Source organism: Anser brachyrhynchus (assembly GCF_964034855.1).
Source record: "Anser brachyrhynchus genome assembly, chromosome: 1".
NCBI lineage: Eukaryota > Metazoa > Chordata > Aves > Anseriformes > Anatidae > Anser > Anser brachyrhynchus.
Genome location: NC_137694.1, coordinates 47,267,625 through 47,280,803, shown reverse-complemented (window position 1 = coordinate 47,280,803; position 13,179 = coordinate 47,267,625). Strand labels below are relative to the sequence as shown.

The window sequence follows — 13,179 nt, the reverse complement described above, 5'->3', positions numbered from 1 at the left end:
TTTTCTTATTTTTTATAATTCCTTTTTGTTTTCTTTTCCAAAAGAATCTAACTTGTAGTAAGAGTTGAAGTGTTATTGGTTTTAGGTATTTTCAGGAAATGCTGATATGGATTAGGAAGAACAGCTGAGTGCTATGAGACTAAGACGAGCAACATCTGTGAAACTGATTTTGATAAGGGGCTGATCTTGGACTGTCACTCAAAGTTCTAACCAGATGAATTAAAATCTTTTCCTCTGTCAGGAGCATGTTTCTGAAGAATGTGGTGGGTTGTTCTTTTACCCTCCTCGTTTGTTTAAAGACCCATCTTTGAGATTTCACTTACTCAGTAAAAGATGTAAAAATTTCTTTCCACTGAAGCACATTCTCCATCCATGTACTATTCCAGTAGCCAAATCTACTTGAAAATTACCTTTAAATATACTATGTTTTGAGCAAAAAGAATAACTGTTTTTGTTCTTGTTGTTTGTTTGTTTGTTTTAAACCAAAGCCTCTGTTATTTTTTCACAGATCAAAGTACTTACAGATATAGGATTTTTTACGGAGGCCTTTCATGAACTGTCTTTGCTTAACTGTGGAGAAAGAATTCCATGGAAAATACCGTCAGGGTACAGAAAAACTGAACAAATGAAGGTAAACACCAATAAAGTATAATTTGACTGAACCGTAACACTCAGCTCTCTTCATGAAACTGCATAATAATCCAAATCTGCAAGTCATTACACATTCTTAAAAAAATCCTAAATGTTACAAAAGTAAAATATTAAAATGTAAAATGTTAAAAAAATATATTAAAAATGAATATATTAAAAAGTAAAATGAAAATATTTAGCAAACAATCTGATGTTTTTAACTTGCCAGTGTCACTTTCTTACTAACTTCAGGGGAAGATAAAAACCTGAAGTCTAATGCTTTTCCTTATAGTACAAGCTTCATTACGTTTTCACAAAGTTGAGCCTTAATGAGTTAGCATCCTCACTGGAGAGGTGATTCTACAATCTCTCTCTTCATGGCTACAGTAAGGAATACATTTAATCCTTACTGATGCTAGTGAGGTTAAAATACATCTTTAAGTCTTTTTCTTAATTTGAGTATTGTCTGAAGAGCTCATTGAGTTAGGATGAGGTCTGGTCAATCTTGTCACCTGACTTAATGAACCCCACCTAATGGGGTTCACAGATGAGTGTTTAGGTAAACAGCAGAGAAGGTTCACCATTTGGACTTTGGCTAGGGTGTGACACAAATAGAAGATAAGTGCTTGCTGGACTTTTGTACAGCTCCCAGAATGAGAAGGACCCACTTTCCAGGGAATGACAGGGATGGTATAGGGTTACATCTGTCACTGGAGTTAATAAAAGAATTAATAAAAAATAGAACACCACTGACAGTTATGTGTAGAGCTCTCAGTTAGGATGAAGGCTGGAAATGATCTTTAACTCTACCTTTTCTTTCCCCTCAGTAGACAGGTTTGTCTCCTGGTGAAAAGGTAAAGGGTTTTTGAGCAGGGATTGGAATTAGGGTTAGGGTTCAGAAAATTGAAGCACATATAACCCAAAGAATATCTGTTGTTTTTATAGCCCTCGAGGGACCGTTGAAGTGTCAAGTTCATTTTGACCTGTAGTTCTTTCTTTCATTCCATTCACAGTTCTGTGTGCTGCTGAATAGCGGTGGAGGCACATGCTAAGTCTGGTGTTAGGTTTGGGACTCAGAAATGTAAAGAACATGAAACACAACTGGTGATTGGTGGCTGTAGAGTTCCTAGAATTTGGAAGAGGATTTTTTTTGGTTAACTCCTCTGCCTTTTTCTTGGCTTGATTCACATTAAAGAGTCCTGGTGAATGGCATAGGAGTTGCAGGGATAGATCTGGGTCTCAGGTTATTGTTCAGAGATGTAAAGCCCATAGATGCCAAGTAATTGTTGGTATTTTCAGAGCCCTCAAAGTATTGTTGGAAATGCACTATGCTTTTCTACTGCTCTGGTAACTTGCTTATTTTATACTCATATCAAGCACATCTTTTTCTTTTTTTTTTTTTTTTTTATATTTTGTCCATTTTTACAGGCCTTACAGAGATTTGACTCCTCAAAATCTCTCTTGACTGTTACAAATTTACAGGTAAAAAAATAATCTGAATATACTAAAATTTATATGCTATACATAAAGGTTTATTTCACTGGCATCAGTTAGAGATTATTTGGTTGAGAAAATAAATCTTATTAGCAAAAAGCAGTAAATAGAAAACATCCTCAACAGTTTACCATTTCATAAATTTTAATTTTTATGACTGACCTCTTAAGGGAGAGGCAACTTTCATTATCGCCATTTTTCAGACGGGAATGGTATTTGTACAAATCTGTGCCTTGTCTTTGCAAAGCATACTGGTAGAATTATTGATGTTTCATCATGATATGTAGGTTCTGTTTTTCATCCTGCTAAAATACCAAGAGCATCAGTCATCTGGCCTTTTAATTTCTATCAGAGCTGTCTTTGTAGGTTTGTTCTAATTCTCTTTTTTGAAAAAAAAAAAAAAAGGAAAGAAAAAAAAAGAAAGGAGGTGAATCTGTAAACCAATTAATCAATAGTCATTTCTCTTTTTAATTAAAATTACATGTTCATCCAGATTTTGTTTTTGTTTTTCATTTTAATTGTTTTCTTTCACTTGTTTGTCACAGATCCATTGAGCCCGTAGAGGTAAATGTTAGCAGAATGAGGAAAAGAAGCTGTACCATAAAGACAAACTGCTGAAGTAGAAAAAAAATCAAAACACTTTTCCCTTCCACTTTCATCCCTTTTATTTACAGTATGGTTGTGTCTCCTACAACAGTTGATATTAGAAGACAGAAATGAGATGTCTATTTTGACAGCTTTTGATTTCACTTGTTTCAGATTTATTTTGTGAAGTTGTTCTTTATTTCGAACTTTTGATTTGAACACTTCACATTCTGTATGGAGTTCTTATTTGTCCCCTCACGATTTTGCAAAGCTGTATAGACTTTCAGCTTCTAAATTTATTAATATAAAGTGAGAATGGTAAACTCAAGATAAAAGGATGTTGTAATGAATAACATTTTTTTTTCCTTGCCTCATCTTTCTAGTTAGGGTCAACTGTAGCAGCAGAGTTTCCTTTGAGTTACAATTTATGAACTGCACATTTACCTCCATATTTTTTGCTTTACCCTAGCTAAAAGAGCGCTATGAACAATGTAGAAAACAAGAACTCACACAGAGGAATAGATGCACCTTCTACGGGAAAATGGATCATTGAGGCTGTAGCAAGTGCTGCTAGGGGGTGAATTAAGTTTGGGAAGGAAAACATCAACTAATCTATAATGACTAAGATCATATTACTAATATTACTCATGTTAACTGTTGATAAACATAGAAGCAGAATGTGCCCTGAACAAAGAAAAGTGTAAGATATGTCATTTCAAATAGTCCCAATTATTAACTTTCTTGTAGGTACTGGAAGACATATTTAATTGGAGTCTGTCTTTAACAATGCTGCCACTGTGCAACCAACAAATTATGAATAAATTAACCTTAGCCAAAATGCATTTCATCATTTGCCTATCTGCCACAATAAATACTATACCTGAAAAAGTGGAAAAACACATCTATTCTGCTGATAACGAGCCAAGAGGAGTTACAGCCTCAAATGTAAAAGGTAATTATAAGGGTGGTGGAAAAGTGGATGTATTCTGCAACCTTTCAAGCATAGTTTTTTTTCACTTTTAATAACTGCATATGCATTAAACTGTCATATTTTAAAAAATATTTATATTAGATGTTGCTGAACATATAAGTCTTTTTTTGAAATATTAAACATTAAGATTTTTCCAGGCATTTTAGCCAATATAGCTAATATTACTACATCCGCGTTCCAGTTTTGCTGACCTTATTTTGATATTGAAATAGAGAAAAAAGGGCATATTCTTGAAATTTCTGAAAATGCTTTGATTCTGCTTCTGTTACCTGAAATTTCATTTGAAATGCATTTGACAGTTAATGCTGATAAAAATTCAAGACAACAGGAACAAAGAAGCACAATGGTGCAGCTCGTCGACTGTAAAGATGAATTAAATATGGCCATGCTGAAGGTAATTTTTTTTTTTTTTTTAGAAAAAAAAGCTTTAAAAACTTCAGATTGTTCCAAAAACTTTGCTAATGTTTTCAATGTAACAGAAATTATGACGGTAAAATGACATGAATAAGGGGACTAGAATTTTCTGTTTCTAATTTGATTCTAATCTTATTAGCCACACATGAAGTCTTTGTGGTTCAGTGTACTTTTTCAAATACGTGTAGTGGTTACAGGATAGTTTATTCTGTATAAATGTCCATATTGTCACAATCAGATTTTAGTATGACTGTTTTAGCAACAAGAATAGAGACTGAATGGAATTTCAAGGATAAAATCATCTTTCAGAGGTGGCTGTTGTAGAACATCAGGCACTTTGATGGGACAGTATGCTCTACAAATAAATGGAAATGAATTCTCTACCATATGTGAAATGTCTCAATTTTTTCATCCTGCTCTCTCTTTTAATTTATTTTGGAGAAAAATACCACAGGTTCTTAGTCAGTTTGTTTGTTCGTAAATTGTAAACTTCATGCTTGTCAGTTTCACATAATGAAAAGCCAAAAACTGAGGGCTGACATATTCTTCTGTCAGAGAGGCCTTCCACTTAAGAAGTATTTACTTTTGGCCATTGTAACAAACTGAATACTGTATGAAATACATCTGGTGAAATGGTGAATGGTTTTGAATGACAATTGCTACATATCATGGACTAGAATGGACTAGAAACCTTAAAAGTTTTGATGTAGCTTGAAAATAGCATCTCCAGAATAACTACAATAGAAATGTTAAATTAATTTGAATCATGCTTATCTAAGGGGCATAATATATTTCTTACACTTCTGATTTTTGTTCAACCATTCCATTTATTTGTTTTTATTTTTATTTTTTAATTTTTTTTAAAATAGAACTCAGAACTCACTGAGCAAACTGGCAAAAGAAAGATATTGGATGATACAAACTTTTGAATTCTTTCTCAATTCTGCTGAAATTTCCATAACTGAGCTTTTACATAAAGTTAACTTTGTTTTAGACTTGGCTTTCGCAGTTTCTTACAGATTTGTTTGTCAGAACGAGTGTAAATTACAGTTGAAATTTCAGGATACATACTACTCTCACAGATCTGTCAGAGTACAGATAGAAAAGAATGTAATACTTCTTGCAACCTCTTTAATATTGTATTTCAATATTGTATTTTATTGTATAAAATTCTAAAAGTACAGTATAAAATTATCAAGTATAGCTGTAAGATAATGATAGGAATGAAAAATTATTGAGCCCATAAAATATTCTCTTATGATATACGGTGTAGTTGAACATAAATAGTACAAGCACAGTTAAGATGTTCCTAGTTTCAGCACATTGAATCTGTAAACGTGCAAAATCAAAATTATAAACCCCAGTTACTTAAAGAAAAGGTACACTGTATTAAAGTTGGTTTGTTCCAGGATGTAGTGGTAGTAGGTTATAATGGAATAGAATACCTTTTCTCTCTTTCCTTCTCTCTCCTTTTCAATTTTCAATGCTGTATTTTTCTCTAGGGAATTTTACTGACAGAAGCTGAAGAAAGTCTTAACCATCTTGTGCAGAACATACAAGACAAATATGATGGGGAGATATCCCAGTGTTCTGTTCAAGATATAGAAGCTCTTATTGAGGCCAAACTTCAGCTTGCTGCTATTTCTCAACAACGGCATCAAGCAGCATTCAGGTAAGTAAAATTATGAACAACCTTGTGTTGTACAGCCTTGACTATGGTAAATTAAAAAATAAATCTAGCAATATCTTTGAATCCTTTATGTCTACAAAGTTACATAAATATTCTAAATCTTAGCAACAAAACATAATAAGCCCATTAAAGTACCCACAAATGTTAAGTTATCCTGGTGTTTCATTTTTTATTATTGCTTTATCTTACTTTTTAAAAGGTCATGAGTTATTGGCCTGTGATTTCACTGTGCAGTGTTTTTGTGATACAGTTTTATAAAAAATCAAATAAAAAGCTGCAGCGTTTACTGTTTTTGTTAAAGTCTGGATCTGTTAGGTCATGCATTTTTTTATAATTTTAAAATGTTTAGCAGGCCACTGAGCTTGATATCTCTTAATTACTGAATTCTACTTCCTTCCGAAAAGCTCTACATTACTGTCCTAAAACAACATTTCCTTTTTATATAGTTATTGCTGTCAGATTAAAATATTAAAATGTTAACATTATACTTTATAATAAATTCGATTAAAAATCATTGATGTAACCTTCAGGTACTAATTCTATTGGTAGGTATTTACATGGTCTGCCAGATATTTTCTCCAAATTACCATTTTGAAATTCTGTGATTTTTTTTGAGGTTCTCATTTATTTTGGAGAACTCCAAGAAACTACAGTTGTGCTGTTCTTTGAATACATGGGGCACACAGAAATATATTAACAGCTTAGAGATGTTGAAAAATAAATTTTTTCTGCTACATCAAAGGCAAACTGTTTTCCTTCTCCCAGCTATCCTAGGCAAATAAACAAAGCTCCAAATCAGATAGCCTTTAAATAGCACAGTCCCTTTTTTGCTGCTATGCTACCGCAATTAAAAAAAAGAATTAATAAGGACAGGAAAATCATAATGCTGGATAGAATACTGAAAGGAAAACAATGAAAGAGTACTGCACCATGATCCTTCACCTTAGTTTTTCTTATATTATTTTAAAGTCTAGAAGTTTCCCAAAAGTTCATGTGTCTGGACTATAATAATTCATATCAAGGCTAGTAAGGTTATCCGTGAAGATGGGAAGTAAGAACTTTTAGGCTATTCATAGACATTTCTTATCATGAAATATTTATCTATTCAGTGCTTTTCAAATTAGATTAGTTTGAGAAAATTGAGAAAGAGAAAACAACAAATCCCTGGACAGTGGTCTCATTGTGTTTTAAGTACCGTGTGGATTTTATACAATTTTCATATTATCAACTAAGGACCAATATACAGAATTTTATGCAACATCATGTGAATAAGCCCGTGTTAGCTTGATACTAGGGTTGGTAAAATCTGTGTTAGTAGAGTATCAACCCAAACTCATTCACCCTGCTAAACTTGTTCCAGTATGCAAACCATTTTCAGTGCAAGACCCTTCATTTTGCCATGTAGTTGTATTCTAGAGTGTAGTTTCTCTCTAGGTTTATAACTTGTCTCAAATTGAAGAACCTTTTCTACATTATCAAGAGTTCCAATGGATTTGAATAATTTTGAGTATCATTTTTTGGGACTCACAAATTTTTGATGGGTGTTTAATGGGTCATATATATTGATAGTGGTCAGAATACAGGAAAAAAAAAAAACACAAAAAAAAAACAAACAGCCCACAGACAAAACAAATTCTGCCCCCCCCCTCCCCCCCCCCACTTTACAATTTTATTGCACTGCCTTCCATGGAAACTGCTGATCTATCTACCTCAGATACAAATGAAACATTCCTTCGGACAGCTGAATGTTTCCTGCCTGCCAGCCTAGAAATCAAACTTTGCATGATATTACAGAAATTCATCATTTTTTTTCCTTTGGCAAAGTGACTTAGTGGTGAAATTGTTATAGTCAGCTGCACTTTCCTATTTTGATCGTCTTGCCACTTTCTGATTCGGCTGATAAAACGATGTGTATTTTGTCAAGGGAAATATATAGACACATCACTCTTGTTGACAGCAAAAGAGGGCCACAAAAATTTCATCAAGGGAAACTTCTACATTACAGCCTCTGTCTTGTAAAAAAAAAAATTGATACCTCAGAATAACTTTATTTATAGGAATAATTACACTGATTTCAAGGAGAATATCTGTACAGTGTCTCCCCTAAGTATTTGAGGTTTCTAATTACCTAAATATGTACTCATCTGCTTATGTGTGTAAATGACTGCTTAAAACAATACATATATGAACTCTTGGGCTTGTGGTCTACATTTTAATGGTGAAATTTATAGATAAGCATGTAGATAAAAATGGCCTAATTTTCAGAATTGATAAATGTTGACAACACAGTTAACTGGAGGTTGCGGTGCCCAGAAAGTTAGGTTAGTATTTCTTAAAACCCTGTATATACTCTTGGTTGCTGCACTTTCTTCATTTTATTTGAGAAACGTTAGCCATAGCATCTCAAACAGCATTTTGAAAAATGTCAGATTTTGCTGTAATTTTAACTTTGATGCCTAGTTTCAGGGGAAAACTCTTAATAAAAAGAAAGAAAAGCATTTGGGATATTTCATTGCAATATCCTTAGTGTCTGTTTTGCTTTTATAAGCAAATTTTGTTTCATCTTTTCCTTTGTTAGAGAGAAGGTTGTCATCAAATTCAACATTGATTTATTCTAGTTTCACTTTGTTGAATAAAACTGAGGTAAACGGATGATGAAGGAGATTCATAAGTATTGAATTCTGAGAGCTGAAAGGCAAGATATTAACAGTTTTGGTTCTCACTGTTACTTTGGGGTCTATTTGTACTGAATTGATGTAATCCATCCAGTTCTGCATCACAAAAACAACAAGCAGGATAGAATCAGAAATGGCAGAAGGAATTTAACTACCCTCTTATCTCTGGAGGTTATTCATCAGATGTCAGATGTAAGTTGCCAGAATAATGTGAATAATTTCAGAGTAGTGCAACTCTTCTTCTTACTTCTTTGTGAATGAATCAAGAACCTGGCCTTTAAAACAATTAATCTAGCACTTCTCAAAAGTGGTATATTCAAACAGAGCCTGAATCCATCTTGCATTAAAAGCTCTTTACGCTATTCTGGCAGTGTAAGAAGGCCTTAAGGCATTCATAAATTATTATTTCATTTGCTTCATAGCAGCCAGTCTCTCTATAAAGAGAATCTCTGTATGTAAAACCTCTCTATTTAAAAAGACTTCAAGATAATTTGAGTTTTGGTTATACAATTAACTTGCTGAAAAATCTCTGAGGTGAGCTAGGGATACTCTCAAGTACTTTTGCATCATTAGGAGAATATGTTTCAGTGGGTAAAGAAAAAGTAGTACTTCAAAGTGAACAAACTAAAAATGTTTTAGAGAAGAGCTGGGAAAGTAGATATTTACAAATGTAGGGGAAAATGTACAATTAGAGACGGAAAACTAATACCTTGAGACACTTATTTTATTTTTTTCCACTTCTCAGAATATTTGGACCAGCATGTTCTTTGGGCAACAAATCCTGTTAAAAAAATCTTCTCAGAATTTTTTTGGTTTTGCAACTGTCTGAAAATACTTTTGTTCACCAAGTCTACTGTTATAGCCATCCATTTTTGTAGATGTCATGGAAGTTGAACAGTGTTTCTGAAAGCTTTAAAAAGAAAACATGAAAAAGAAAAAGGAAAAAAAAAGCATAGTAATTAATATTTCAAGAAATCTGACAATATTTTGGAATCCCAAGTCACAATTTTTGGAAACGTGGTGTTCAGTTGATTGCTTCACCAGTCCTAATAGTGTCTGTATCATTCTAGATGCTCTTTGGAGTGAAGTCCAGAAAAGGATTTCTGATGGGGCTGGGGCAGGGGAGGAGACTCAATATCACAATATCATGTGATTGCTTATTGGCAAGGTTATGCCAGGATGGCAGCTGGTTCGAGTTTTGATTGATGGTGTTTACTAAAGTCCTGTGATTATTTGGTCATGGGGATTTAACAGAATGAATAACATGCAGTCTGGAAAGGATTTAAGGAGGAAAGTGTTTTTGTAGCTCTCTAGTTGTGGTTGACATACTGAACTCTCCCAATGTATTTTGTCATTTTCAGTATTTTTACATCTTTTAATTTCTAAAAGCCCATTCCTGAAGAAAGACATATGTAACTGAAACTTAGAGTGGAGTTCTGCTTTGATTGCTCCAACAGAAGATTGTATTTCTTGGCTTACCCATTAGTATCAGGTTATGTCTGGCAAAACCATTTCTCTTACTGCTGTTTTCTCACTTTTGTACTGCAATGCCTACAAATTCAGAATATGCTCTTAGTGCAAGTTATTATAATGAAGCAAACATTGATAGCTGCTTATAGACATCTCTGATATAGTCAGACGTGAAGTATCTGTTATAATGGAAGCATATAATAGTGAGTATAATTATCACTGTTTTAATAATACTGTTCTGTATCACAGTGTTGCTTTGGCTTTCACTGCAATTCGACTTCTTCAAGACGCAGACATTTTTAGGATGAAACCAACGCATTTTCAAGAAAAAAAGAATGTAAGGAAGTGTTTTGTATGTGTGGATATATGATTTACACGACTTTTTTAGTATATGAAGTCTTGTACTGTTAAGAGACTTTCAGAAAGTTAGAACATAGCAGTCATCTGTATTACATGGTTGCCATTAAACTGGGGAGAAAATGACGTATGACATGCTTAATGTCATATATCAGTACTCCCAGTACTATATTACATCAGTATTTGTTTCTAATTACTAGAAAAACCAGGAACAAGAGAACAAAACCTAGAAATTTGTTTCTAATCTCTGTTTAGGTTAACAGAACTTGATATTGACCCCGATCTACAACCACAGTGGACCATTCTGTTCCTTAGAGTTTTGAGCAATGTTCCTGTTCGAGATGAAGTCCAAACTCTTAGAATTATTCTCCATGAGCTGTTCATCATATGGTGCTTCAGCTTATCTTGTGTTTTTCATGTGCATATAATATATAGATATATTAATGAACTCTCCCATTAAAGCTGGTTTAATTTGATCATATTTCAAATTTTCTATAGATTTTAAGTTAAATAAAATAAATGGGCCTGTCTTATAAAAACAAACAAACAAAAAAAACCCCCACAACATATCTACCATTCAAATAAGTATGTTGTTATGATTATCTTATTATTTGTAATATATTTGTACTAACTTCATTTATTTTAGACTGAATACTATCCTGTTGCTTTGTATGTATTGAAGTAGTTGACTCCCAAAGTAACATTTCTCTTGCTTTTGGAACTTATTAGGATTTTTGTGCTGAAGATGGTCAACTGCCTCACAGTACAATTGCACAAGATCATATGAATATGCATCTGTGGCTAAGGTGTCGTAAAATGTTAGTGACTGCACTAGTAACGCAGATACACGGCATTGGTTATATGGAAGGTATTACCCTTTTTTGGTTTAGGCTTTTGGAGTATAACGGGCAGAGTAAATTCTTATTCATAAATAAAAACGTTAACATTGATTACTGTGCAATTATTTGCATTAAATTCATTCAATGCAGTAAGGAAGATGTATTTCTGAGTATAATCTCTCCCTAGAGCATATAAAAACAAAACATTACATTAATGTTTAATGGTCATAATCTTTTGACAATCATTTGTGCTGTAAAAAGTTTGAAATGTAATCAGTGTAATTAAATTAAATAGGTATGCTTGTTTAAAAAACAAACAAAAACAAAACAAAACAAAGCAAAACAAAACACACTTGCAACATACCACTAGTTTTAAAAATGTAAGTTTTCTTTTTTCACTTTTTATATCACCTATAAATGAAAACATTATGTTCCAGATTATTTTACTTCTAAGGATTTAAGTGAGATACTACAAAGTACATTTATTGAAGTTTGATGATAGAAAAAAAAATATTCTTCCTACTTAGTTCTATAAACAACATAAAAGCTGAAACTCACTCAAGTATCAAAATCACGGTCTAGGTCAGTAGCCAAACTTTTCTATGAATCTCTTCTGGATAATTCCTGTAAAGGCTGTTGCTATTTTGCAATGCTAAGATCAGATTTTTGAATGTGACATTTGCTCTGCAAAATCTAATTAATTATGCTGGTGGCTAACATACAAATAATGCATTTGGATGAATTTAAAGAATGTACAACTTAAACATTCTTTAGTTTTTCTTTCTTCTGAGAACACATTTGGCACAGAATTGGTGAAATGATAATGTGGAATCTGTATTGTCATCTGTATTTCTAGTGGTTTTCTAACATAATAATAAGAATAATTTTCTGTGAATGGAATAAGATACTGTAAAGTCTTTTCTATTGTAGTTTTACTAATCATGTATTTCCTTCTTTTAGAAAATTATGTGGCTGAACGCAGAAGTGTGATAAAAGAAGTAATAATAGAGGCGGAAGCCTTTGGTGATATTGAGACTCAGGCTGAAATGATGGTGCAAGCTGCTATTCTTGACCTGCAAGAAAGATGTCCCGTGGCAGGCATTAAACTTTTGCAGGTTTGAGCACAAAGGAGAAACTGTTGGTTTTTCTTTGATGCATTTTTTTGTGGAGTCAGAACAGCTGATGCCAGCATTAAATAAGCTTGAAATAATGCCTCTACAATAGAGTTTTTTTCATTTTTTGTGATTTGTCCTCATAAACAGATGGCAAACATAGTAACAACATTGTTCTATGTTATCTATGTCCAAACAGGATATCATCAGTTTACTCCAAGAGGATACATTTATTTTCTCTCCAGCTTCTTTGACTCTTGTGAAAAGTATGCTTCTGCTGGCAGACATACTAGCATTGCAAACAGTAGGGGATGCAGAATATTGTTCTTCTGCAGCGGAACCATTAAACTTACTAATTTTGGCACATGAAATTACCATTAAAGCAGTGAGTATATGATTTACATAGCATTTTCAAATCCTTACAACAATTTTAACTCATCTATTCTGGAAGCTCTTTTAACAATTTATTAAAAAGGCTATTCCTATTAATTGATGAGTCTAATTTTCCCTAGATTACATAGTATAAAGAAGTAATTCATTTTACCAACTTTTTTTTTTTTTTTGCATAGTCATCATGGATATTCATAGTTCTAAGTAGTTTGATATTTTCACACAGTTTAAAAAATATTAAATACTTGCAAATGTATGTCCGGATGTGAAAAACAGAAATAGGGAGTTTGATTTTTCAGAGATCTGGAATACTCACTTTTCCCACACATTGGTGTTCAGCACCTCAGGGAAGATGTATATCTCACAAAATTCCTAACTTTTGAGCATCCAAGTTTAAGAATTTAGCTTTGTACCTTGACTTAGAATCATTTGAATTTAGAAAATTTATATAAAGTGGCATATTATTTAGATTGACAGATTGTTACAGTCACTATGAAGAAATCATTTCCATGTAAAAAATACATAATTAAAA

At 32.9% G+C, this 13,179-nt stretch overlaps 1 protein-coding gene across 7 annotated transcripts in view; it reads left to right on the top strand.

The window, feature by feature from the left end:
* Positions 1 to 13,179, top strand: part of CFAP54 (cilia and flagella associated protein 54) — a 99,978-nt gene that overhangs the window by 63,408 nt on the left and 23,391 nt on the right. For 6 of the 7 annotated variants that reach the window (XM_080596220.1, XM_080596219.1, XM_080596221.1 and 3 more), the window contains 9 exons: positions 509 to 631; positions 2,059 to 2,112; positions 3,457 to 3,661; positions 4,000 to 4,094; positions 5,617 to 5,786; positions 10,199 to 10,286; positions 11,036 to 11,174; positions 12,106 to 12,260; positions 12,457 to 12,642. In XM_080596220.1, the coding sequence (XP_080452346.1) occupies positions 509 to 631; positions 2,059 to 2,112; positions 3,457 to 3,661; positions 4,000 to 4,094; positions 5,617 to 5,786; positions 10,199 to 10,286; positions 11,036 to 11,174; positions 12,106 to 12,260; positions 12,457 to 12,642 (1,215 nt within the window). The remainder of the gene's footprint in view (positions 1 to 508; positions 632 to 2,058; positions 2,113 to 3,456; positions 3,662 to 3,999; positions 4,095 to 5,616; positions 5,787 to 10,198; positions 10,287 to 11,035; positions 11,175 to 12,105; positions 12,261 to 12,456; positions 12,643 to 13,179) is intronic. The other variant, XM_080596218.1, reaches the window with a different exon arrangement.